The sequence below is a fragment of the Stomoxys calcitrans genome, chromosome 1 (assembly GCF_963082655.1).
Source record: "Stomoxys calcitrans chromosome 1, idStoCalc2.1, whole genome shotgun sequence".
NCBI lineage: Eukaryota > Metazoa > Arthropoda > Insecta > Diptera > Muscidae > Stomoxys > Stomoxys calcitrans.
The window spans coordinates 265,899,231-265,925,091 of record NC_081552.1 but is presented as its reverse complement, the minus strand read 5'-3'; the positions used below and the strand labels follow the sequence as shown (position 1 = coordinate 265,925,091).

The 25,861-nt window shown below is 40.6% G+C and overlaps 1 protein-coding gene across 6 annotated transcripts in view; it reads right to left on the bottom strand.

Annotated features, from left to right (window-relative positions):
• The window catches only part of LOC106091469 (RNA-binding protein Musashi homolog Rbp6), a 1,151,181-nt gene that overhangs the window by 69,679 nt on the left and 1,055,641 nt on the right, over positions 1-25,861 (bottom strand). For all 6 annotated transcript variants that reach the window (XM_059360540.1, XM_059360539.1, XM_059360543.1 and 3 more), the window contains one exon: positions 3,552-3,634. In XM_059360540.1, the coding sequence (XP_059216523.1) occupies positions 3,552-3,634 (83 nt within the window). The remainder of the gene's footprint in view (positions 1-3,551; positions 3,635-25,861) is intronic.

Genomic DNA, 25,861 nt, shown 5'->3' with positions numbered 1-25,861 from the left:
GAGAGATCGGTCTATATGGCAGCTATATCCAGACTCAGACCGATTTAGGCCAAATTGAAGAGAGATATTGACTAATCTATCACAACTAACTGTCCCAAATTTCAGAAAAAATCGGATAATAAATGTTGCTTTTATGGGCCTAAGATCCAAAATCGGCGGATCGGTCTATATGGCAGCTATGTCCAAATCTGGACCGATCTAGGGCAAATTGAAGAAAAAGGTCGAAGGGCCTAACACAACTCACTGTCCCAAATTTCAGCAAAATCGGAAAATAAATACGCCTTTTATGGGCCCAAAAACCTTAAATCGAGAGATCGGTCTATATGACAGCTATATCCAAATCTGTCCCGATCTAGGCCAAATTGAAGAGAGATATTAAATGATCTACCAAAACTAATCTCCTAAATTTCAGCAAAATCGGATAACAAATGTGGCTTTTATTGGCCTAAGATCCTAAATCGGTGGATCGGTCTATATGGAGGCTAAATGAAGATATAGTCCGATATAGCCCATCTTCGAACTTAACCTGATTATGATCAAAAAAAGAATATGTGCAAAATTTCTGCTCAATATCCGCATGCAAAGTGATGCTCAATCATTATCCTGCGTCTCCTCCCAGAAATTGCGGTGTCCACCACCTCCAGCTTCTCTTCGCTGTTGTTGTTGTAGCACTGTATTGTACACAGATGCGGCATCCCTTGCCGATGACAGACGCCATCGGGCCTATCCGGTACGTATAACCGACAGCCATGGGATTGTTCATCGCACGTCCTGCGGAAGTCTGTCTACAATAATAATAAGTATTTGTGCAAAATTTCAAACGGATTGCATTACTCCTTCGAAAGTTTGCGCGATTTCGACAGACAGACGGACGGACATGGCTAGATCGACTTAAAATGCTATGACGATGAAGAAGATATATACTTTATGGGGTCTACGACGAATATTTCGAGTAGTTAGAAGCAGAATGACGAAATTAGTATACCCCCATCCTATGGTGGAGGGTATACAAATGGGCATTAAACCCTTTATTGGAAAATCGGTCTATATGGCAGCTATATCCAATTATGGTCCGATTTGGCCCGTTCAAGAACTTAACCAGCGTGCATCAAAAAGACGTACCTGTGCCAAATTTCAGCTCAATATCTCAATTTTTGAACGCTCTAGAGTGATTACAACAGACGGACGGACAGACACACGGACATCTTTAAATCGTCTTAGAATTTTACGACTATCCGAAATATATATACTTTGTAGGGTCGGAAATTGATATTTTGATGTATTGCGAACGGAATGACTAAATGAATTTACCCTCTTTCCTATGGTGGTGGGTATAAAAAATCCACTTTCTTCACAAAATAGTCATAAAATATAAAGAAAAAATGTTTTTGTTCTAGAAACATAGGGACGGCTAAACCGATTTTCTTGCATTTTCACAGATAATGCATAATGATCCCATGGTGCAAATAGGGAACTACATTTTTTGATAACTAAAGGGGGTGGACCCTCCCCCTTACCTTTATTTTCGGAAACGCCAGATCTCGGAGATTTAGATTTAAGCTAAATTTTGTGTGCTCTCACATAGTACCCTAAAAATAAAAATGTGGTATCCAAAGTTCGGATGGGGTACCTAGGGGGCCGCCCACCCTAAAACATACCAAACATATATTAAGACCAATCACGACAATATGAAACTCAAATGAAAGGTACTTAGGATAAGAAAACGTATCTGATCTCCAATTGTCGGACCAAGTGTTAGGGGGACCACCCTTACCCCCAAAACACCCCTAAATCGGACATATTTACCGACCATGGCAATATGGGACTCAAATGAAAGGTATTTGCGAGTAGAATACGAATCTGATATCCAAATGTGGGACCAAGTTGCTGGGGGTCCACCCCTTCCCCAAAACGCCCAAAGATTGTAAAGTTTCGGATAAGTATCTTAATTTTTAGAAGAGTGATTTCAGCAGAAAGTCGGATGTTCGGTCGGACATGGACGGACACAAAATCGAAGAGAAAAGATCTATTCTAAGTTCTAGAAAAGGATCGTTTAAAAGTATATCTTCAGAATCAGCGTTTAGCCCGTTTGACCCATCAGCTTTCTTGTCTGTAGGCATTTTTCCCCTTTTGCTTGCTTTTCTGTTGGTTTAACCATTTTCTGTCTTGATATTTGATATTACACTCAAAGGTTTGCATTTTTGACAATTTTGCATCAGCCATTTAGTACTCACTTCTGTATGCCATCACTTGTGAGATCTAGATGGCTTCAAACTTAATTTTTGTAGTAATGTTTTGTTGCCCTCAATATTACTACCAAAACAATATAATTTTTATACCCTCCACCATAGGATGGGGGTATACTAATTTTGTCATTCTGTTTGTAACATCTCGAAATATTCTTGATCGTCGTGACATTTTAAGTCGAACTAGCCATGTCCGTCCGTCTGTCCGCCCGTCCGTCTGTCCGTCCGTCCGTCTGTCTGTCGAAAGCACGCTAACTTTTGAAGGAGTAGACCTAGCCGCTTGAAATTTTGCACAAATACTTCTTTTTAGTGTAGGTCGGTTGGGATTGTAAATGGGCCAAATCGGTTTATGTTTTGAAATACCTGCCGTACAAACCGATCTTGGGTCTTGACTTCTTGAGCCACTAGAGGGCGCAGTTATCGTCCGATTTGACTGAAATTTTGCACGTGGTGTTTTGGTATCACTTTCAACAACTGTGCTAAGTATGATTTAAATCGGTTCCTAATCTGGTATAGCTGTCATATAAACCGATCTTGGGTCTTGACTTCTTGAGCCAATAGAGTGCCCAATTCTCATCCGATTTTGCACATAGTGTTTTGATATCATTTCCAACAAATGTGCGAAGTATGATCCTAATCGGTTTATAACATGATATAGCTCCCATATAAACCGACCTTGGGTCTATACTTCTTGAGCTTCTAGAGGGCGCAATTCTCGTCCGATTTGACTGAAATTTTCCATATAGTGTTTTGATATCACTTCCAACGTTTATTCGAAGTATGGTCTTAATCGGTCCATAACCTGATATAGCTGCCATATAATCCAATCTCGGGTCTTGACTTCTTCAGCCTCTAGAGAGCGCAATTCTCAACCGATTTGGCACAAATTTTGTACAACGACTCCTCCCATGGCCGTCAACATACGTGTGCAATATGGTCAGAATCGATCTATAGCTTGATACAGCTCCCATATAAACCAATCTCCCGATTTCGCTTCTTGAGCCCCGAATCGGACTATAACATGATATAGCTGCTCCTCCGTCTTTATTCATTATACTTTGTTTGCCCAAAAACAGATACTACGCAAAGAACTCGACAGATGCGACCATGGTGGAGGGTATATAAGATTCGGCCCGGCCGAACTTAGCACGCTCTTACTTGTGTTTTAATGTAAAACTTTTGACAGTTGTCCAACTATTGGATCATATTTGTACAATAAGTCCTCCTGTTCTTGTCACCTTGCCACGACAAGCCAATTAGCTAAGTAAATTTATTGGAACATTTGCTGTAGCAAGAAACACTTACCATTTTGTTATTTATCTCATGGAAATGGATTTCACAAACTTTGTCTACCACATCTTCACTTTGAAATGTAACGAAGCCAAAACCTGCAAAGAAACACAAAAAATAAATGCATGAGAAGGGCAGCACCAAGAATGGCAACACTAAGAATTATTACAGCAATAGATATTTTTTTTGGAGTACCATAATAAATTAGTGAATTATGTGTAAAGGAATGTCCCTTATTGAGATAATATAGGGTGTTTGAGATCAAAGCAAGAGTTCATACAGTGACTCTAGTCTAATAATTAGAAAGGAGCGCCCACACAGGTGCACAGTTTCAGTGTACCTAGAAATTGTAAAATCTTTGGGGTTTTCATATACAAAGTAGTCTCGTTTCATGCCCATCTCCTGCTTATGTTTCTGGAAGGCGGTAGATTTTCACTTCCCTTCACTTTTTTTACATTTACAAACTTTTGAACTTTTTAACTGACATCTTTTAAGGGGCAGCATTGTCATTTGGTCCCTTTCTTCCTTTTGTGTATTTGGTTGAAGGCAACTTATGTCATCTGTGGCTGCGTATATTCTGCCACAACCCACACACCCATATAATATTTGCCCACCCTTGAATACTTCGCAGACGAATTTATAGAGCGGGTTACGAGTTACTTCAAGTTGTTGTTTGTTTAAGCGTTGTTAAGTTATGTCTTTTTACAAGTTTTTGACAATGAACTTTTGAGAAGCTGTATGAAACAGAGTTCAGACCACAATATGGGCATCTTCCGGGTACAGTGGGTTAGGGTTTTTTTATACCCTACACCACCACTGTGGTGCAGGGTATTATAGATTTGTGCATTTGTTTGCAACGCTAAGAAGGAGAAGAGCTAGACCCATTGATAAGTATGCCAAACGATTTAGAATCACCTTTTGATTCGATTTAGCCATGTCCGTCTGTGAGTCAATGTATTCTTGTAATCAAAGAGCAGGTCGTATTTGTTGTCCTATTGTCACGAAATTTTGCACATGTCACTGTTTTGGCCCAAGGACGAACGCTATTGATTTTGGTAAAAATCGGTTCAGATTTAGATATAGCTCCCATATATATGTATCGCCCGATTTGCATTTAAATGACAGTAGTAGCTACAAATTTCAACCGATCTGGACAAAATTTGGCGCGGATTGTTTCGTTACTGATTTTATCACATCTGCAAATTTTCTTCAAAATCGGTTCAGATTTAGATATAGCTCCCAAATATATGTATCGCACGATTTGCACTTAAATGGTCGTAGTAACTTAAATTTTCAACCAATCTGCACAAAATTTGGCACGGATTATTTAGTTACTGATCTCAACATGTGTGGAAAATTTTATCAAAATCGGTTCAGATTTAGATATGGCTCCCATATATATGTATCGCCCGATTTGCACTTATAAGGCTGTAATAAACACAATTTGTAAATTTGGCATGGATTATTTTGTTACTGATCTTAACATATCTGCTAGATTTCATCAAAATCGGTTCAGATTTAGATATAGCTCCCTTATATATGTATCGTCCGATTTGCACTTAAATGGCCGTACTAGCTAAAATTTTCAACCGATCTGCACAAAATTTGGCAAGGATTGTTTTGCTACTGATTTCAACATATTTGAAGAATTTCGTCAAAAGCGGTTCAGATTTAGATATAGCTCTCATATATATGTATCGCCCGATTTGCACTTAAATGGCCGTACTAGCTAAAATTTTCAACCGATCTGCACAAAATTTGGCATATATTGTTTTGTTACTGATCTTAACATATCTGGAATATTTCATCAAAATCGGTTCAGATTTAGATATAGCTCCCGTATATATCTTTCATCCGATTTGAACTATTAAGGCTGTAGAAGCCACGATCTTCATAAAAAGAGGATGGTTAAACTATCCATGGTGGTGGCTACCTAAAGTTCGGCGCGGCCAAATTTATCACGTTTTTACTTGTTATACACATCACCGTAGGATAGGGGGTATATTCATTTTGCCATTCCGTTTGCAACACATCGAAACATCAATTTCCGTCCGTCTGTTGTAATCACTCTGCAACCAACAAAAATTGTCATATTAAGCTGAAATTTGGCACAGATACGTCTTTTTGATGCACGCTGGTTAAGTTCATGAACGGGCCAAATCGGACCATATTTATATATGGCTGCTATATAGACCGATCTGCCGATAAAGGATCTAAGGCCCATAAATGCTTTATTTTTCATCCGATTTCTCTGAAATTTTAAACAGTGAGTAGTCTTAGGCTTTCCGATATCTGAACCAAATATGGTTCAGATCGGACTATATTTAGATATAGCTACCATGTAGACCGATCTACCGATAAAGGGTCTGAAGACCATAAAAGCTTTATTTATTACCCGATTTCGTTGATATTTGAAACAGTAGGTTAATTTAAGCCTCCTGACTTCTAACCCAAATATGGTTCAGATCGGAATATATTTAGATATAGCTGCCATATACACCGATCTCCCGATTAGGGGTCTGAAGCCCATAAATGCTTTATTTTTTACACGATTTCGCTGAAATTTAAATCAGTGAGTAGTTTTAAGCCTCCGGACATCTGTCATAAATATGGTTCGGATCAGACTACATTTAGATATAGCTACCATGTAGACCGATCTCCCGATAAAGGGTCTGAAGACCATAAAAGCTTTATTTATTACCCGATTTCGTTGATATTTGAAACAGTAGGTTAATTTAAGCCTCCCGACTTCTAACCCAAATATGGTACTGATCGGAATATATTTAGATATAGCTGCCATATAGACCGATCCGCCGATAAAGGGTCTGAGGCTCATATGTACAACGCTCCTATTTTGGCCCATTTTGCCTTTTGAAAATGCCCGAAGAAGTTGGCAAAACAGTCGTTCCTTCTTGTACTGGGGTGTTCATTTCCCTAAGCTCTTTTTATACCCACCACCATAGGATGAAGACATACTAATCTAGTCATTCCGTTTGTAACATCTCGAAATACTGATCGAGGACCCCTTAAAGTATATATATTCTTGATCGTCTCGACATCCTGAATCGATCTAGCCATGTCCGTCCGTCCCTCTGTCGTAATAGCGGTCGAACTCGTACAGCTAGCTGCTTGAAATTTTTGCACAGATACTTAGGTTAGGTTGAAAATAGGGTGCAGATATTAATCCGCCCCATGCCACTATAGACATACACCAAGGCCAGTAATCGGCTTGTTTTGCGCTCTAAAAACTAGAAAATAACCTCTGAAAAGAAAATTTTAAGTAAGGAATTCCGTGCTACTTACAAAATCCTTAATTGTTTTCAATACCACTCCCATAAGTTGGTTCATATCTGATATTGTGTCTCCACCTAAGTACCGGCAATGACAAAGGAAATGTTCCAACGTCTCATCATCTTCCTCGCATGCCCTACACATGTTTTCACTTGCCGCACCGATTTTTACATAAGTGAGCTCGTAGTCCTATGTCTCCCGTTATGATACCAATAGCTATACTGACCTCCTTCTTGCTTCCTTTCAGTAATAGCTTCGTCTTCTCACGATCTGGATCACCCCCCATAGGATTTTCGCCGTCCTACCGACCGTTTCGCTGTTCCTCAATGTTGCATGCGCATTCGTCGCCCACTCCCTTAACTCGGACTGTGTCGACCCGAAAGGCTTTGGGTTAACCAAGTTTATTGACGGCAGTCCTCTGGCCTTCACCGCCAAATCGTCTGCCCTTTCATTTCCCCTTACTCCGTTATGGCCCGGCACCAATACGATGAGGATGTTGCCATCCTCAGAGAAGGCGTTAATCTACTTCGTACACTGCAAGACTGTTCGTGACCTTACCGTCCTGGTTGTTATTGCCCTTATGGCAATTTTACTGTCGGTAATGATGTTCACACTCGATGTCCTCGCGTTAGCATAACACCACTTCACGCATTCCGTGATCGCCCAGATCTCCGCCTGCAGGATCGTATTATGGTCAGGCAGTCTAAAACAGATGTCAGGCCCTGGGTTTTTTAATGTAAACCCCCAGGCCCACTCTGTCCTCTAGCTTCGATCCATCCGTGTAACATGATCTTCCGGATGGATCAAAGTTAGAAGACAGAGTGGGCCTGGGGGTTAACATTAAAAAACCTAGGGCCTGACATCTGTTTAAGACTGCCTGACCATAATACGATCCTGCAGGCGGAGATCCGGGCGATCACGGAATGCGTGAAGTGGTGTATTGCATAACAAACCGATCTCCAGGTTTAACTTCTTGAGCCCCTGGAAGCCGAAATTTTTGTTCCATTTTGATTAAATGCGTCCAGTTTTCTGTTATGACTTTCACCAATTGTGTTAAATACTGTCCGAATCAATCTATAACCCGATATAGCTCCCATATAAGCCGATCAAACGATTTGACTTCTTGAGCCCCTGGAAGCCGCAATTTTGGTCCGATTTCTGTTATGGCTCCAAACAACTACGCCAAGTACGGTCCAAATCAGCCAAGAACCTGATATAGCTCCCATATAAACCGATTTGGTAGAATTTTGGTATGTAGAAATGTTTCGCAGGATCCATGGTGGTGGGTTCTCAAGATCGGCCTACTAACCACATTTTTACTTGTCATATGTAACATTTGCTGCTTTCATTCCACTGTTTACTCACTACCACTGTCATTTTTTCGGTAGTGTGTTGTTATTTTGACCAAACAACATAAACTTCGTCCCTAGCTGTGGATGTGGCCATGTTGGTTGATGTTGTTGTCTCTTTGGGTTATAGATTACGATAAAGTTTCTGTTTTGCTTCCATCATCATGGTGGTGAAGCCCACAAGGAAAAGGTTGTAAATGATGGGTTAAACAACATCAAGTTTAGCCAAGAAGGAAATGTAGACAAAATCACAATTGAAACAAAAACAATATCTTAAAAGATGATGGGCTATGGAATGGCATGTAGTATGGGACAAATGGCTCTTGGAATCATATTAGATTTTAAGGATTTGTTTATTTTAGTTGTACCTCTTCTGCCTGCACCATACTTCTTAGAAGTTTGCTTCTATATTTGTGTGTGTGTGTGTGCGTATGTACATAAATAACTGCAGGACATAGCGAGGTTGTAGTTCCACACACCAAAGCACACACACAAAACTTAAACAGAAGGTCTCTATCTCTCTCTCTCTCTCTCTCTTTTGTTCTCTGCCTGTCCCTTGGGTAGAGTGAAGTTAGCAGGTGATGTGTCAGCAACTTAACGCTAAGGTCTGAATCCAAGGATTAGTTTATCATTCTTAGTTAAACTGTGTAAATATGTATACAAGAAACACAAGAGAAGGGTGTGTGAAACGGGGTATATTCCATTTTAGTTAAAGGAAAAAATCTTTAAGGAGATCATAAAAAATGAAATCTTTGTTTTGCATAAAGCATTTAATCAAAGGAGGTCAATATTTATTACTAAGGGGAATAGGGGGAGCATTGTTTAGAGTCTTTAAGTAGGCTTTTGAAATCAGCTAGGCAGTCAACAAGAATAGAGATGAATGGACATGTGCCTTATCAACTCTAACAGATTGATGACGGACAGAAGGACGTTAAGGCTGACGGATGTAAAAACAGAGAAAAGGACGGAATGTTATAAATCCAAAATTTAAATTTCAATGACGAATGTTGTTTAGAAGCAAAAATGTGGACGTTCTTAAATATCCCTCAAGAGTTTAGTATTTTCACTCTGTATTGCAAAATTGCCATGAACATTACATTAAGGAACAGGGGCAAATTTCTCATATATATTAGTAAGTGGCATACGATTCAAGTTCTGCAGTGGGCCACTTCTTTGGGCAGAAGTTTTACATGGCTTCTATGCACGGCATAGTACCTTACAAAAATCACAGCTAAAAATGTTGTTGTTGTAGCTGTTTATTGCATTCTATCTTTCGTCCGCTTGATTCTGTTGAGTGTCAAGACCCAGAAACTCCACTGCCACTAAGATGGGATGCGTCCACAGGAATCGGGGTCTGAGTCGAGTGGGTCTGGCCGGGCAGTTAAACAGGTGACGTGTATCGTGGGGTCCCTGGTTACAATCGGGATATACATCTTGCACGTCGGTATCAATTCTAGTTCTGTAGGAATTGAGGCGGCTGCATCTGCCGGAACGTAATTGAGCCAGAACTACTCTTGTTTGCCTTGGGAGATCGATTTCTTCAGGTGCAATGCGAGGTTCGTTCACCAAGGACAACATTCACCCGGTAGCCAATTACCGCATCTGCTACCGTGTCTGCATGAATGTTGTTTAGATCTGCTTGATATTCCGCTTGATCTACAGGTTCTCTCTTGTAGCGCTGAAGCTCACGCTCTAGATCATGTAGATCTACCTTAAGGCTTCTGAGGATATCTATCCACAAGATGATGATTAGGATGGGTTCTGCGATAACAGCCCAAAAGGTATTGCTTAGACAGCATGTAGTTATGTCTTCGCACTGGTAGGATCATTGTCTCCTGATGGAGGTGGTCCACATGAGAACTGAGGCGACAGCCCGTCACAGTTCGGAGGGCGGCATTCTGCCAGATCTGAATATTATTCCAATGCGTGTCACAAAGTTGACGAGACCACACTGGTGCTGCAGAACTTACCACAGATCGGCCAATTGCTTTGTACGTGGTCAATAAGGTTTCTTTGTCTCCACCCCAAGTGCTGCCAGCAAGTGACTTGAGGACCTTGTTTCTACTTTTGACTTTATCGCAGATTGCTGTGGCATGTGGGGAGAATGTGTATGAAGAGCTGTCAAATGTGACGCCAAGTATTTGGGGACACTTGATGGTCGGAATCATTTCTCCATCGTCCATCGCAGTCAGCTCAGTAGTCACCTCACGCGTATTTGTAGTGAACAATGAGGCTGAAGATTTGGTGGCGGATATCTTCAGATTTCTTGCAGCGAAATATGAGGCAAGTTCGTTGAGGTAGATGTTCAACCTATCGCAGATGTCATGGGATGGGTGGGGGGCCTGATGCCATGATCGTACAATCGTCCGCATATGATACGATCTCTATGCCGTCTGGAGGGGGTGGCATGGAGGATAGGTAGAGTTTAAACAGTGCCGGAGATATCACCCCACCTTGGGAAACTCCCTGTTTCACTCTACGGTGCTTCGACTTCTTATCCCTTAATTCCACAAATGACTGGCGACCACACAGATAATTCGCGACCCATCGTTTAAGGCCTAGCTGGAGGGACGTATTGGCGATGTCCTCAAATAATTTGGCATGGCTGGCCGTCTCGAATGCCTTTGATAGGTGCAGTGCCACGAGGAGCGTCCTATCACATGGCCTGGGCTGATTGAAGCCATGCAAAGCTGTTGTTGTGCTATGCAGTTTTCAAAATCCATGTTGATGTTCCGCGAATGGAAATTCTCCTACGAGGCTCGAGAGGAGTAATGCCTGAAGCGTCTTTGATGAGAGAAGGGAGATCGGTGTGTATGACTCCCCCAAACTCGGGTCTTTTCCAGGCATCAGTAGCACTCTGCCCATTTTCCTGACATCGGGAACTATAAGAGTGTTCAAGGACAGATTGAGGACAGCAGTAAGATACTCAACTCCAGGTGAATCCAGATTCTTCAACATCAGTGTAGAGATTCCGTCGGAGTCCAACGCCTTAGATGATTTGGCGCCACATTCGCAACTTCGCCCACGGTATACTGTGATGGCTGTTCATTGGCTCGGAGACCACGCATACGGCGAATGGCTGTCCTCCTTGCCCAGTCTCTCTCGGGATGCACAATAAATTGACGGTTGAACAACCTGGCGCATCACTTCGGATCAGTCGCGGTTATTTTGCCCAAAGTGAATGAGGTCCTGTCGTTCCGTCCACCGGGGTTCGAGAGTGACTTAACAGTAGACCACAGTTTGCCTACACCGGTGCCTAACTTACATTGCTCCAAGTGTTCCAGCCACAAATTCAGCTTATGTTCGTTAACTACCCTGTTTACTTCCAAATTCAGCTCACTGATTCTGGGCTTAGCAGGCATGAATCCCATCACGCTCATCTGCGAGTACCACTGCTTACGCCGGGAAATTGGGCTGCACTTAAGGTATTCGACCGGCTGGTATAAAGCGAGCGGCTGCTGCGTTAATGATGTCTCGGAATTTCCTCTCGGCCACTACCACATCCGAGAGGGGTGGCAGTTCACTGAAGCGGCTATTGGTATACTCTCTGAAGCCAGTCCAATCGGCCTTCTTATGATTGATAAACGTTCGGCGCTCAAAGGTTATGAAGTCGGGTGGTCGCTTAATGTTGAGAATTATGGGGAGGTGGTCTGACCCCAAAGAGATGACAGCTTGCCAGGATACGTCACTCAGGGGATCAGAGGATGCAATGGAGATACTTGGCGAGCTGTTGCACCTCCTCGTTATTCTAGTGGGGGCATCCTCATTCACCGAGCAAATCGTGGAGCTTTCAATTTGCTCTGCCAAAGCTATGCCATGCTGGTCATTACCTAGGGGAGAATGCCATGACATGTGAATGGAGATGTCTGGCGAGCTGCTGCACCTCCTCGTAATTCTAGTAGGGGCATCCTCATTCACCGAGCAAAACGTGGAGCTTTCAATCTGCTCTGCCAAAGCTATGCCACGCTGGTCGTTACCTAGGGGAGAATGCCATGCCCTAGAACCAGATAGCAGATATGGCCAGATAGCAACCCACTTATGTCGGGGTTGTAAGCCAGGCCATTAATCGGGACATAGCTACCAACCGGCGGTATGTACACGTTGTATAGCTCTATCTCGGCATTACCGCACCTGACTGCTATCCCCATGCATTCCATGTAGGGGTCACTTGCGCCATGCGCTGGAGAGAGAGGTCTATATTGCACGGTGTGGTGTATTACGAAGGCCAATCCCCACCTCCATTCCTAGAGCGATCCTTACGTAGCACATTGTAACCGTGACATCTGTGCAAGTTGCAGGTGTTGGTCAGCTTTGTCTCCTGGATCGCTGCGACCAATTTGCTCTTCCGACTCATGAAATCCACAATCTCATCGATCTTGCCACGAAGTCCGTTCCAATTTAACTGCAAAAACGATACACTTCCCAGCACTGGCCTGGCAATATTTGGGCTGGGATGCTGCCGTTGCGTAAATTGCCGCTGAAAATGCTTTTTTATGTTCTAGCCAAGATTCGAACTTAGGAATTCAGCGTCATAGGCTGACATACTCACCTGTGCGCTGCGGTGGCCCCTACCTTAGATTTTTGTTCGAACAATTTTATTATCTCTGAGAAGAAACAAACCTTAAGGATATACCAAAATTTAAAAACAAAATCAAAGAAAATACCATGTTGCTTCAAAGACCAGGTCAGGCTGCATACATTGATTTAATATGAGTAAATTGCATGTCTCGAACCTTCAATTAAACTATTTCGCAAGGTATAAATATATATTTTTATAACAAGCACCTATAATGTAAATGTAAACATGTTATTCCTTGGAAAATTCTGAGCACTTGCAGCCAATTAAATACTCGTTACCTTCATTATAAATATAATTTCACCCTTAGCCATTGGTTGATGGGAAATCGAAGAATTTTGCAATTGACATATGAGGACCATAAAAAAAATGAATCAGAATGATTGAGGTTCATGCCATGAACAAGCCTATATTGCAAGCACACATACGCTGATGACCACATGTCCGAACAGAAGCCAAGTTAGTTCATACATGAGAATGCTCCGAAACAAAAGAATTTCAATAATGAGCAATGTGCAAATGCAAATTTGCCCATGAGCAATTTCAATATGAAATATTCCCTTCGGAGAAGGGGCTGAGAAAAGATGTAATCTGACATAGGGTAACCAGGCAGAAGTTGCCGATGGGTAGGTAGCTTATGGCTTATACTTGTTTTGAAAATATCAAATTTAGGTTTTCTATACCCACCACCATAGGATGGGGGTATACTAATCTAGTCATACCGTTTGTAACACATCGTAATACCCATTTCCGACCCTATAAAGTATTCTTGATCAGCGAAAAAAATCTAAGACAATCTAGCCACGTCCATCCGTCTGTCTGTTGAAATCACTCTACAGTCTTTAACAAGTAGAAAGGCATTAAGTTCGGCCGGGCCGAACTTTGGATACCCACCACCTCGGGTATATACAAAATCCCCTTTCGTCACAATCCGGTGACAATTGGAAAACTTATGCACCCAAATTCAACATGGTTATTGAGTGGTCTAATAAATATTAGTCACTATTGAATTTTGTATTTCAAATTTCAATAAAATCGGATAATAAATAGAGCTTGTATGAGCCTCAGACCCTTAACCGGTTCCAGTTCGATCTTTACCATATTTGAGGCAGGATGGCAGGTGGCCTAAAACTACACACTATTTCAAAATTCAGCGAAATCGGATAAAAAATAAAGCTTTTATGGGCTTCAGACCCTTCATCGGCAGATCGGTCTATATGGCAGCTATATCTAAATATGAACCAATCTAATCCATATTTAGGTCAGATGTCGGGAGGCTTAAACTAACCCACTGTTGCAAATTTCAGCGAAATCGGATAAAAAATAAAGCTTTTATTCGCTTCAGACCCTTTATCGGGATAACGGTTTGTATGGCAGCTATATCTAAATATATTCCGATCCGTACCATATTTGGAATGGGTGTCGGGAGAACTAAGACTACCCACTGTTTCAAATTTCACCGAAATCGGGTAATAAATAGAGCTTTTATGGGCTTTAGACCCTTTATCGGCAGATCGGTCTATATGGCAGCTATATCTCAATATAGTCCGATTTGAATCATATTTGAGTCGGATGTTAGGAGGCTTAAAACTGCGAAGTATTCCAAATTTCAGCAAGTTCGGTTAAAAAATAAAATTTTTATGGGATTCAGACACTTTATCTGGAGATCGCTCTATATGGCAGCTATATCTAAATATAGCCCGATTTTAACCATATTTAGGTCAGATATCGAGAGGCTTAAGATAACCCTCTGTTTAAAATTTCAGCAAAATCGGGTAATAAATAAAGCTTTTACAGCCATTAAACCCTTTATCGGAATATCGGTCTATATAGCAGCTATATCCAAATATGATCCGATCAATACCACATTTAAGTCGTATGTTGAGAGGCTTAAAACTTGGCACTATTTCAAATTTCAGCGAAATCGGATAAAAAATAAAGCTATTATGGGCTTCAGACCCTTCATCGAGAGATCGGTCTACATGGTGGCTATATCTATATATAGACCGATCTAATCCACATTCAGGTAAGTTATCGGTAGGTTTAAAATAACTCACTGTTGCAAATTTCAGCGAAATCGGGTAATAAATAAATTTTTATGGGCTTCAGACCCATTATCGGGAGATCGGTCTATATGGCAGCTATATCTAAATATAGTCCGATCTGAACCATATTTGGGTCAGTTATTGGAAAGCCTTAAACGACTCACTATTTCAAATTTCAGCAAAGTCGGATGAAAAATAAAGCATTTATGCGCATTAGACCCTTTATCGGAAAATTGGTCTATATAGCAGCTATATCCAAACAAGGTCCGATTTGGCCCGTTTAAGAACTTAACCAGCGTGCATCAAAAAGACGTATCTGTGGCAAATTTCAGCTCAATATCTCAAATTTTGAAGGCTGTAGAGTGATTATAACAGACGGACGGACATATACAAGGACATCGGTAAATCGTTTTAGATTTTTTTGCCGATCCGAAACATATATACTTTGTAGTATTTGTGGTATTTCGATGTGTTGCAAACGGAATGACTAAATGAATATACCGCCCATGCTACGGTGGTGGGTATAAAAAATAGAGATATTGAGCTGAAACTTTGCACAGATTCTGTTTTTGTCCATAAGCAGGGTAGGTTCGAAGATGGGCTATATCGGAATATTTCTTGATATAGCCCCCATATAGACCGATTCGCCGATTTAGGGTCTAAGGCCCATAAAAGCCACATTTGTTATGCGATTTTGCTGAAATTCGGGTCAGTGAGTTGTGTTAGGCCACTCGACATTCTTCTTCAATTTGGTCCAGATCGGTGCAGATTTGGATATAGCTGTCATATTGGCCGATCTCTCGATATAAGGTTTTGGGCCCCTAAAAGGGGCATTTATTGTCCGATCTTGCCAAAATATGGGATAGTGAGTTTTGTAAGGCCCTTCGTCATCTTTCTTCAATTTTGCTCAGATCGGTCCAGATTTGGATATAGCTGTCATATAGACCGATATCTCGATTTAAGGTTTTGGGGCCATAAAAGGAACGTTTATAATCCGTTTTCGCTGAAATTTGACACAGTGCTATATGTTAGGCTTTTCAACATCTATGTCTTTATTTGGAAATGGCTACCTTATTAGATCTTATTAGATCACTCAATATCCGTGTCAAATGTGGTTCAAATCGGACCATATTTCGATAGAGCTGCTTTGGGGGCATTAATTATGAATTTTTCACCGGACTTTGACGAAAGGTGGTTTACATATATACCCGAGGTGGTGGGTATCCAAAATTCGGCCCGGTCGAACTTAAGGCCTTTTTACTGGTTTTTGTTTTAATTTTTAAGCAATATTGCAGAAAATTTATCCAAATAATGTTAGTATTTTTTTGTGCAAAAATTCAGTATATATGTCTATTTTGCTGTTTAAACTAGACAGCGTTTTCAAAAAACGAGAAATATCAAAAAATTGTCTTGGATTTTCAAGCACATTCTATTGTTTCTTTGTTTAGTTGTAATTCCGGAAATGCCGGTATGTGTCTCTAACGCGTTTCACTGCGTTTAGTATAAAACTCAAGTCATTTGCAAAATAATGACTTTCCGAGCAACGAATAATTAATGCGATTCGTTGTTATATAGACATGTATGTCACAATAATAATGGGCCGTAATCAAGGTTATGGGTCATGAAGCCTTTTTAAGTTTATAGATTAATACCAATCAACAAGTAAAAAGAGAAATTAGTTTAGCTGGTCCGAAATATGGGTACTATAGCGGTTTTGTTTTTTGCATGGATGAAGAAAAACTTGAAATCGTATAGCAAAAACGTAAAATACATAGAAATCTAAGAAACTTCTGCGAAAAAACATGCATTTAAAACCAAATCCTAATCCGCGCCTCTCGACCGAGTGGCGCACAGCGACACCACCTAGAAGAGAAGTAGTAAGGGGATAACCACCGCTGAAAAATTATCTAATAATCACGCCGGATTTTTAGCCCAGGTATTTGGCGTCTTAAGCAGATATGCTAACTTATGCACCACGGTGTCCTCCATCTTTCGAAAAAATTAAATTTTTGTTACCTACACCACCGCTGTGTTAAAGGGTATTAAAACAAAGTGTTTTTGTTTGTAACACCCAGAATGAAGAGAAATAGACCCATTGATAAGATGCGATTTAGCTATGTCCGTCTGTCTGTCTGTCCCCCTGTCCATCTTAATTTGTGTACAAACTACAGGTCGAAATATTCATACGATCGTCTTCTAATTTGGGACATACATTTTTGTTGGCGTACAAACGAAGACTATTGAAATTAAAAAAAAAAAATAAAACAATCTTAACCATATACGACACAGATGTCGAAAAGCCTAACAAATGTCACTGTGTTAAATTTCAGTGAAATCGGATTATAAATGCCTCATTTAATGGGCCAGACTTAAAATCGAGATATTAGTCTATATGGCAGATATATCCAAATCTAGACCGATTTGGGCCAAGTTGCAGGAAAATGTCGACAAAACTAACTATCCCAAATTTCGGCGAAATAGGATTATAAATGCGTCTTTTATGGCCCCAAAACCTTAAATCGAGAGATTGGTCTATATGGCATCTATATCCAAATCTGGACCGATCTGGGCCAAATTGAAGAAGGACGCCGAAGAGCCTAACTAAACTCACTGTCTCAAATTTCAGCGACATCGGACAATAAATGCGCCTTTTATGGGCCCAAGACCTTAAATCGAGGGATCGATCTATATGGCAGCTATATCCAAATCTGGACCGATCTAGGCCAAATTGAAGAAAAATGTCGAAGGGCCTAACACAACTCACTGTACCAAATTTCAGCAAAATCGCATAATAAATGTGGCTTTTATGGGAGAGATATTGAACTGAAACTTTGTACAGATTCTTTTTTTATCCATAAGCAGGTTAAGTTCGAGGATGGGCTATATCGGACTATATCTTGATAAAGCTCCCATATAGACCGATCCGCCGATTAAGAGCCCATAAAAGCCACTTTTATTATCTTATTGTGCTGAAATTTGAGACAGTGAGTTGCGTTAGGCCCTCCGACCTCCTTCTTCAATTTGGCCCTGATCGGTCCAGTTTTGGATATAGCTGCCATATAAACCGATCTTGGGTCTTGACTTCTTGGGCCTCTAGAGTGAGCAATTATCGTCCGATTTGACTGAAATTTTGTACGTGGTGCTTTGGTATCCCTTCTAACAACTGTGTTTAGTATGAATTAAATCGGTTCATAATCTGGTATAGCTGTCATATAAACCGATCTGGGATCTTGACTTCTTGAGCCAATAGAGCGCGCGATTCTCATCTGATTTGGCTGAAATTTTGCATAAGGTGTTTTGCTATGACTTCCAATAACTGTACAAAGTATGGCGCAAATCGGTACATAACCTAATATAGCTACCATATAAACCGATCTTGGGTCTTGACTTTTTGAGCCTCCAGAGGGCGCAATTATCGTCAGATTTGACTGAAATTTTGCATATTGTATTTTGATATCACTCCCATCAACTGTGTTTAGTATGATTCAAATCGGTTCATAATCTGGTATAGCTGTCATATAAACCCTTCTTGGCTCTTGACTTTTTGAGCCAATAGAGGGCGCAATTTTCATCCGATTCGACTGAAATTCTGCACGTAGTGTTTTAGTATCACTTCCAACAACTATGTTTAGTGTGATTCAAATCGTTACATAACCATATAAACTGATTTTGGGTCTTGACTTCTTGAGCCTCTAGAGGGCGCAATTCTCATCCGATTTGACTGAAATTTAGCATGTAGTGTTTTAGTATCATTTCCAACAACTGTGTTTAATATGATTGATCGGTTTATAATCTGGTATAGCTGTCATGTAAACCGATCTTGGGTATTGACTTCTTGAGCCTCTAGAGGGCGAAATTCTCATGTGATACATGTCTAATATGGTCTGAATCGATCAATAGCTTCATACAGCTCCCATATGAACCTATCTCGCTATTTTGCTTCTGGAGCCCCTACAAGGCGTATGAACTGAAATATTACACAATGACTTCTACAATGTTCAGCATTCATTTATGGTCCGAATCGAACTATAACTTGATATAGCTCCTATAGCATAACAGTTCTTATTCAATATTCTTTGCTTATCTAAAAAGAGATACCGCGCATAGAACTCGACAAATGCGATCCATGGTGGAGGGTATATAAGATTTGGCCCGGCCGTACCTTACACGCCCTTACTTGTTAATTCTAGAGCGATGCAAGCGCTTTTATGGAGCAATCTTGCTAATATTTTGCACAACGCTTTCTTCGGCGACTACCACAAAACCTAAGAAGTTTGGTCGAAATCGGTTCAGATTTTGATATAGCTCCCATATATATTATTCAGATTTTGGGTAATTTTCAATAATAGTGTCATTTGTCAATCGTATTTAGTTATTACAATTTGAATAAATTTGCTCAAATGTGATACAGATTGTTAAATAACCCATCGGAAAACATCAGCCGAAGCACATCAAAATTGGTTCAGAACTGGATATATCTCCCACTTTGTACTTATAGGGTAGGTATAGGGTATTTTACAGTCAGCACCGCCCGACTTTTGCCTTTCCTTACTGGTTTAAAGTTGTGCATGAATTTTTATTCATGGTGATTATTCAAACCCCATATACCCCATAATCGCCAGTGCAGTAAAATCGATTTGAGTACTGCATGTTCGTTCCTGCACACACACGACGTTTTTGAATTAGAAACAACAAAACCAACTACAACTAAAACAATTGCTAATATTGGGAGTGGCGCTGCCACAATATCGACAGTTATAATATCAGTGCAAACAGCAGTTGATTGTAATTTCTCAGTTACCCTTGCGTAGGCTGACGGATGTGTGCACCAACCATCAGTGACAATCGCACTTGCAAAATATTTGTATGTGTGTATGTATGATGGCACTGTGGGACTATGTGTTTTGTCTGAGTCATATTTTTAATGGAAAGTACAATCGATGGTAAAATAAATTGGCAAGAATCAAATTGGCAAGATTTGGCATAAAATAAATTTATATCAGCGGTGGGCATACACACATTATTTGCAAGCTTTCGGGCTTATGTTTTCGATACATAACCCCATGGCATAGAAAGCTAAAGTGTAATAGTTTTTGTATGCTCATCGCTGATACACACATATACACTCTCAATGTCACAAATGCAAGCACGCATGAAAAAACACTTACAGTTAAAATCGGGTACACTATCCTTGTTAAGAGGGAAGGCAGCGCCCGAATTGCCATGAATAAAGTATAGAGCGAATGCAGTTATAGGCTCATTATATGCAATTATTTTCTACAATTCTAATAAGTATGTAATCACCGACTCATGCAAGGCGCCCGCACAAATTTCTATCACACAAATACAGGGTTGTCCAATAAGTGTGTGTTATTTTGCAATTCAAAGAAAATTGCATTTTTTGGGACAAATGATAATAAAGAGGAAGGTATACCATGAGCTAAATGGCCAGCACGACTACGCTTACAGGATCGTATCCTGTTCATGAAATGATTTTTCGATGCGAACTGTGTGTTTCACCATTTTTGCTGTGAATTTTAATAAAACCAATGCGTTGTTGAAGCTTTTACCGTACCATATTTAACAAGTAATAGAGTGCTAAGTTAGACCGGGCCGAATCTTATATACCCTCCACCATGGATCGCATTTGTCGAGTTCTTTTCCCGGTATCTCTTTTTAGCCTAACATATAATAAAAGGGCCCAAGAAGTAAAATAGGGAGATCGGTTTATATGGGAGTTATATCAGACTATAGACCGATTCAGACCATATTTGGCAAGTATGTTGAAGCTCATGAGAGAAGTCGTTGAACAAAATTTCAAGCAAATCGGATAATAATTGCGACCTCTAGAGGCTCAAGAAGCCGAGATCCCAGATCGGTTTATATGGCAGCCATATCAGGTTATGGACCAACTTAAACCATATTTGACACAGTTATTGGAAGTCATAACAAATCACTTCTTGCAAAGTTTCAGCCAAATCGGATAAGAATTGCAGCCTATAGAGGCTCAAGAAGTCAAGACCCAAGATCGGTTTATATGGCAGCTATATCAGGTTATGAACCGATTTGAACCATACTTGGCACAGTTGTTCCAAATGACACAAAAACACCACGTACAAAATTTCTGTCAAATCGGACGAGAATTGCGCCCTCTAGGGGCTCAAGAAGTCAAGACCCAAGATCGGTTTATATGACAGCTATATCAGGTTATGGACTGATTTGAACCAAAATTAGCGCAGTTGTTGCAAGGGATACAAAAACACCATGTGCAAAATTTCAGTCAAATCGGACGAGAATTGGGCCCTCTAGAGGCTAAAGCAGTCAAGACCCAAGATCGGTTTATATGACAGCTATATCAGGTTATGAACCGATTTGAACCATACTTGGCACAATTGTTGGATATCATAACAAAACACTTCGTGCAAAATTTCATTCTAATCGGATAAGAGTCGCCCTCTAGAGGCTCAAAAAGTCAAGACCCAAGATCGGTTTATATGGCAGCTATATCAAAACATGGACCGATATGGCCCATTTGCAATCCCAACCGACCTACACTAATAAGAAGTATTTGTGCAAAATTTCAAGCGGCTAGCTTTACTCCTTCGAAAGTTAGCGTGCTTTCGACTGACAGATGGACGCGGGTCAGACGGACGGACAGACGGACGATCGGACAGACGGACGGACGGACAGACGGATGGACAGACAGACGGACGGAGAGACGGACGGACGGATAGACGGTCGGACAGACGGACGGACATGGCTTGATCGACATAAAATGTCACGACGATCAAGAATATATATACTTTATGGGATCTCAGGCGAATATTTCGAGTAGTTACAAACAGAATGACGATATTAGTATAGCCCCATCCTATGGTGGAGGGTATAAAAATGACGTAGTTTCTACTGTCTTAAGTGACAGCTACAGAAATAGCGGGAGATTCACATTAACACGTCTTGCTGGAAACCCCTTTACTAGTGCTCTCTCTCTCCCTATCTCTCTCCCTCATATAAGGCCTATACAACCCTACACTCGCATTTACCGAAGATGGCGGTAGTGGCAGCTTAACTGTAGCAGCTGTTTGAAGAGGCTTGTAAATACCATTCTGGCCTAGTCAATGAGCACAAGTAACAAAGCTAAACATGGGGAGAGGGAGTGTGCCATGTGTGTACGAGAGTGTTGGGGCATGTGTTGCTGCCTATGAGCACTACCCTAGTAATGCCTAGCATTAATATGAAGATGATGTCCTTTAACTATCGTTGCAAATGCATTAATTTAACCATACACAATGCATGATCTGGCTGAGTGCTCAGTGGTCGGTAAGTTGTAACCGAGAACATGTTACAAGTGGGAGTGAGTATATGCATGAATTTGCCTTCGTTTTGTGCAACCACAATTGCATTGAGGCATATGTGTTATAAGACTTCTAAATGCGATTTCTATATTGGTCGTTAGTAATTTACAAGAACTGTGGGATGTAATGCCTTTAACTTCTTAGAATGGGTTGATAGCATAATAATGATTGATGCAAGTTAGGCATTTCTTAGCATTCGTAAATCTATTCAAGAGCTTAAAATTATACAACACATAGCTGGAGATATTAAAATTGTCCAATACATAGAGAGAGGCAGAGAGAGAGAGAGAGAGGTGTAAATGAGTATGGTAACTGTGTTACATTCTTTCAAAACGAGAAAACATTTTCAAAAGAAATAGTTATCTATATGCAAACGCAAATTTGCCCATGAGCATTCCATTAAGGAACTGGGACAAACTTTTCACAAATCAATGAGAGCCGTCCGATTCAATTTTAAGCTCTTTTCATAGCCGAGTCCGAACGGCGTGCCGCAGAGCGAGAGAGAGAGAGAAGTTTTTAAGTGGCACAGTTGCTCACAAATGGCGCCAGCATTAGGAGGGGATAACCAACGCTGGAAAATGTTCTAATATTCCTACCGGGATTTTACATTGAAACTGCTGCATTAAATTAAAACAAACAAGTAAAAAGGCGTTAAGTTCGGCCGGGCCGAACTTTGGATACCCACCACCTCGGGTATATATGTAAACCACCTTTCATCAAAATTCGGTGAAAATTTCATACCTTATGACCCATATCAGTTATATCAAAACATGTTCCGATTTGGAACAAATACTAATAAGTACAGTAGCTATATCTAAAAATTAACCGATCTGAACCATATACGACACGGATGTTGAAAAGCCTAACATAAGTTACTATGTAAAATTTCAGTGAAATTGGATTATAAATGCGCTTTTTATGGGGCAAAGACTTTAAATCGAGAGATCGGTCTACATGGCAGCTATATTCAAATCTGGATCGATCTGGGCAAAATTGAAAAAGGACGTCGAAGAGCCTAACTAAACTCACTGTCTCAAATTTCAGCGACATCGGACAATAAATGCGTCTTTATGGCCCCAAAACCTAAAACCTAGATATCGGTCTATATGGCAGCTATATCTAAATTTGGACCGATCTGTGCGATATTGCAGATGTATGTCAAGGAGCTTAACTTAACTCACTGTCCCAAATTTCGGCGACATGGACAATAAATGAGCATTTTATGGGCCCAAAACCTTAAATCAAGAAATCGGTCTATATAGCAGCTATATCCAAATCTGAACCGATCTGGGCCAAATTGAAGAAAGATGTCGAGGGGCCTAACGCAACTCACTGTCCCAAATTTCAGCAAAATCGGGTAATAAATGTGGCTTTTATGGGCCTAACACCATAAATCGGAGGATCGGTCTATATGGCAGCTATATCCAAATCTGAACCGATCTGGGCCAAATTGACAAAGGATGTCGAGGGGCCTAACACAACTCACTCTCCCGAATTTCAGTGGAATCGGATAAAAGATGTGGCTTTTATGGCCCTTAGACCCTAAATCGGAGGGTCGGTCTATATGGCAGCTATATCCAAATCTGAACCGATCTGAGCCAAATTGACGAAGGATATCGAAGGGCCTAACAAAACTCACTGTCCCAAATTTCAGCAAAATCGGGTAATAAATGTGGCTTTTATGGGCCTTAGACCATAAATCGGAGGATCGGTCTATATGGCAGCTATATCCAAATCTGAACCGATCTGGGCCAAATTGACAAAGGATGTCGAAGGGGCTAACACAACTTACTGTCCCGAATTTCAGTGGAATCGGATAAAAGATGTGGCTTTTATGGCCCTTAGACCCTAAATCGGAGGGTCGGTCTATATGGCAGCTATATCCAAATCTGGACCGATCTGAGCCAAATTGACGAAGGATGTCGAGGGGCCTAACAAAACTCACTGTCCCGAATTTCAGCAAAATCGGATAATAAATGTGGCTTTTATTGGCCTAAGACCCTAAATCGGCGGATCGGTCTATATGGGGGCTATATGAAGATATAGTCCGATATAGCCCATCTTCGAACTTAACCTGCTTATGGACAAAAAAAGAATCTGTGCAAAATTTCAGCTCAATATCTCAATTTTTAAAGACTGTAGCGTGATTTCAACAGACAGACGGACAGACGGACAGACGGACGGACATGCCTAGATCGTCTTAGATTTTTACGCTGATCAAGAATATATATACTTTATAGGGTCGGAAATGGATATTTCGATGTGTTGCAAACGGAATGACAAAATGAATATACCCCCATCCTTCGGTGGTGGGTATAATAAAAACGTAACAAGTAAAAAGGCGTTAAGTTCGGCCGGGCCGAACTTTGGATACCCACCACCTCGGGTATATATGTAAACCACCTTTTATCAAAATCCACAGAAAATTGCATACCTTATGTCCCATAGCAGTTATATCGAAATATGTTCCGATTTAGACCAAATACTAATAAAGTAAAAGACATTGTTCAATTGTGTATAACAAAATATTGGTATTTTTAGTTGCTATATCTCAAAATAAACCAATTTGAACCATATACGACATGGATGTCGAAAGGCCTAACATAAGTCACTGTGTCAAATTTCATTGACATCGGATTATAAATGCGCCTTTTATGGGGCCAAGACTTTAAATCGAGAGATTGGTCTATATGGCAGCTATATTCAAATCTGGACCGATCTGGGCCAAATAGAAGAAGGGCGTCGAAGAGCCCAACACAACTCACTGTCACTCACTCAAATTTCAGCGTCATCGGACAATAAATGCGCCTTTTATGGCCCCAAAACCAAAAACCGAAAAATCGGTTTATATGGCAGCTATATCCAAATCTGGATCGACCTGTGCCGTATTGCAGAAGTATGTCAAGGGCCTTAACTTAACTCACTGTCCCAAATTTCGGCAACATCGGACAATAAATGCGCCTTTTATGGGCCCACAAACTTAATCGAGATATCGGTCTATATGGCAGCTATATCCAAATCAGAGCCGATCAGGGCCAAATTGAAGAAATATGTCGAAGGGCCTAAGACAACTCCCTGTCCCAAATTTCAGCGAAATCGAATAATAATTAAGGCTTTTATGGGCTTCAGACCCTTTATCGGCAGATCGGTCTATATGGCAGCTATATCTAAATATAGTCGGATCAGAACCATATATAGGTCGAAAGTTGGGAGGTCTTAACTTACTCACTGTTTTAAATTTCAGCGAAATCGGGTAATGCATGAAACTTTTATGAGCTTCAGACCCCTTATCGGCAGATCGGTCTATATCGCAGCTATATCTGAATATAGTCCGATCTGAACCATATTTGGGTCAGATATCGAGAGGCTTAAAATAACCCACTGTTTTAAATTTCAGTGAATTCGGGTAATAAATAAAGTTTTTATCGGGAGATCGTTCCATATGGTACCTATACCTAAATATATTCCGATCTGAACCATATTGGCGTCTGATGTCGGGAAGCCTTAAGCACTCACTGTTTCAAATTTCAGCAAAATCGGATGAAAAATACAGTTTTTTTTTTCAGTGAATTCGGGTAATAAACAAAGTTTTTATGGTCATTAGACCCTTTATCGGAAAATCGGTCTATATAGCATCTATATCCAAATATGGTCCGATTTGGCCCGTTCAAGAACTTAACCAACGTGCATCCAAAAGACATATCTGTGC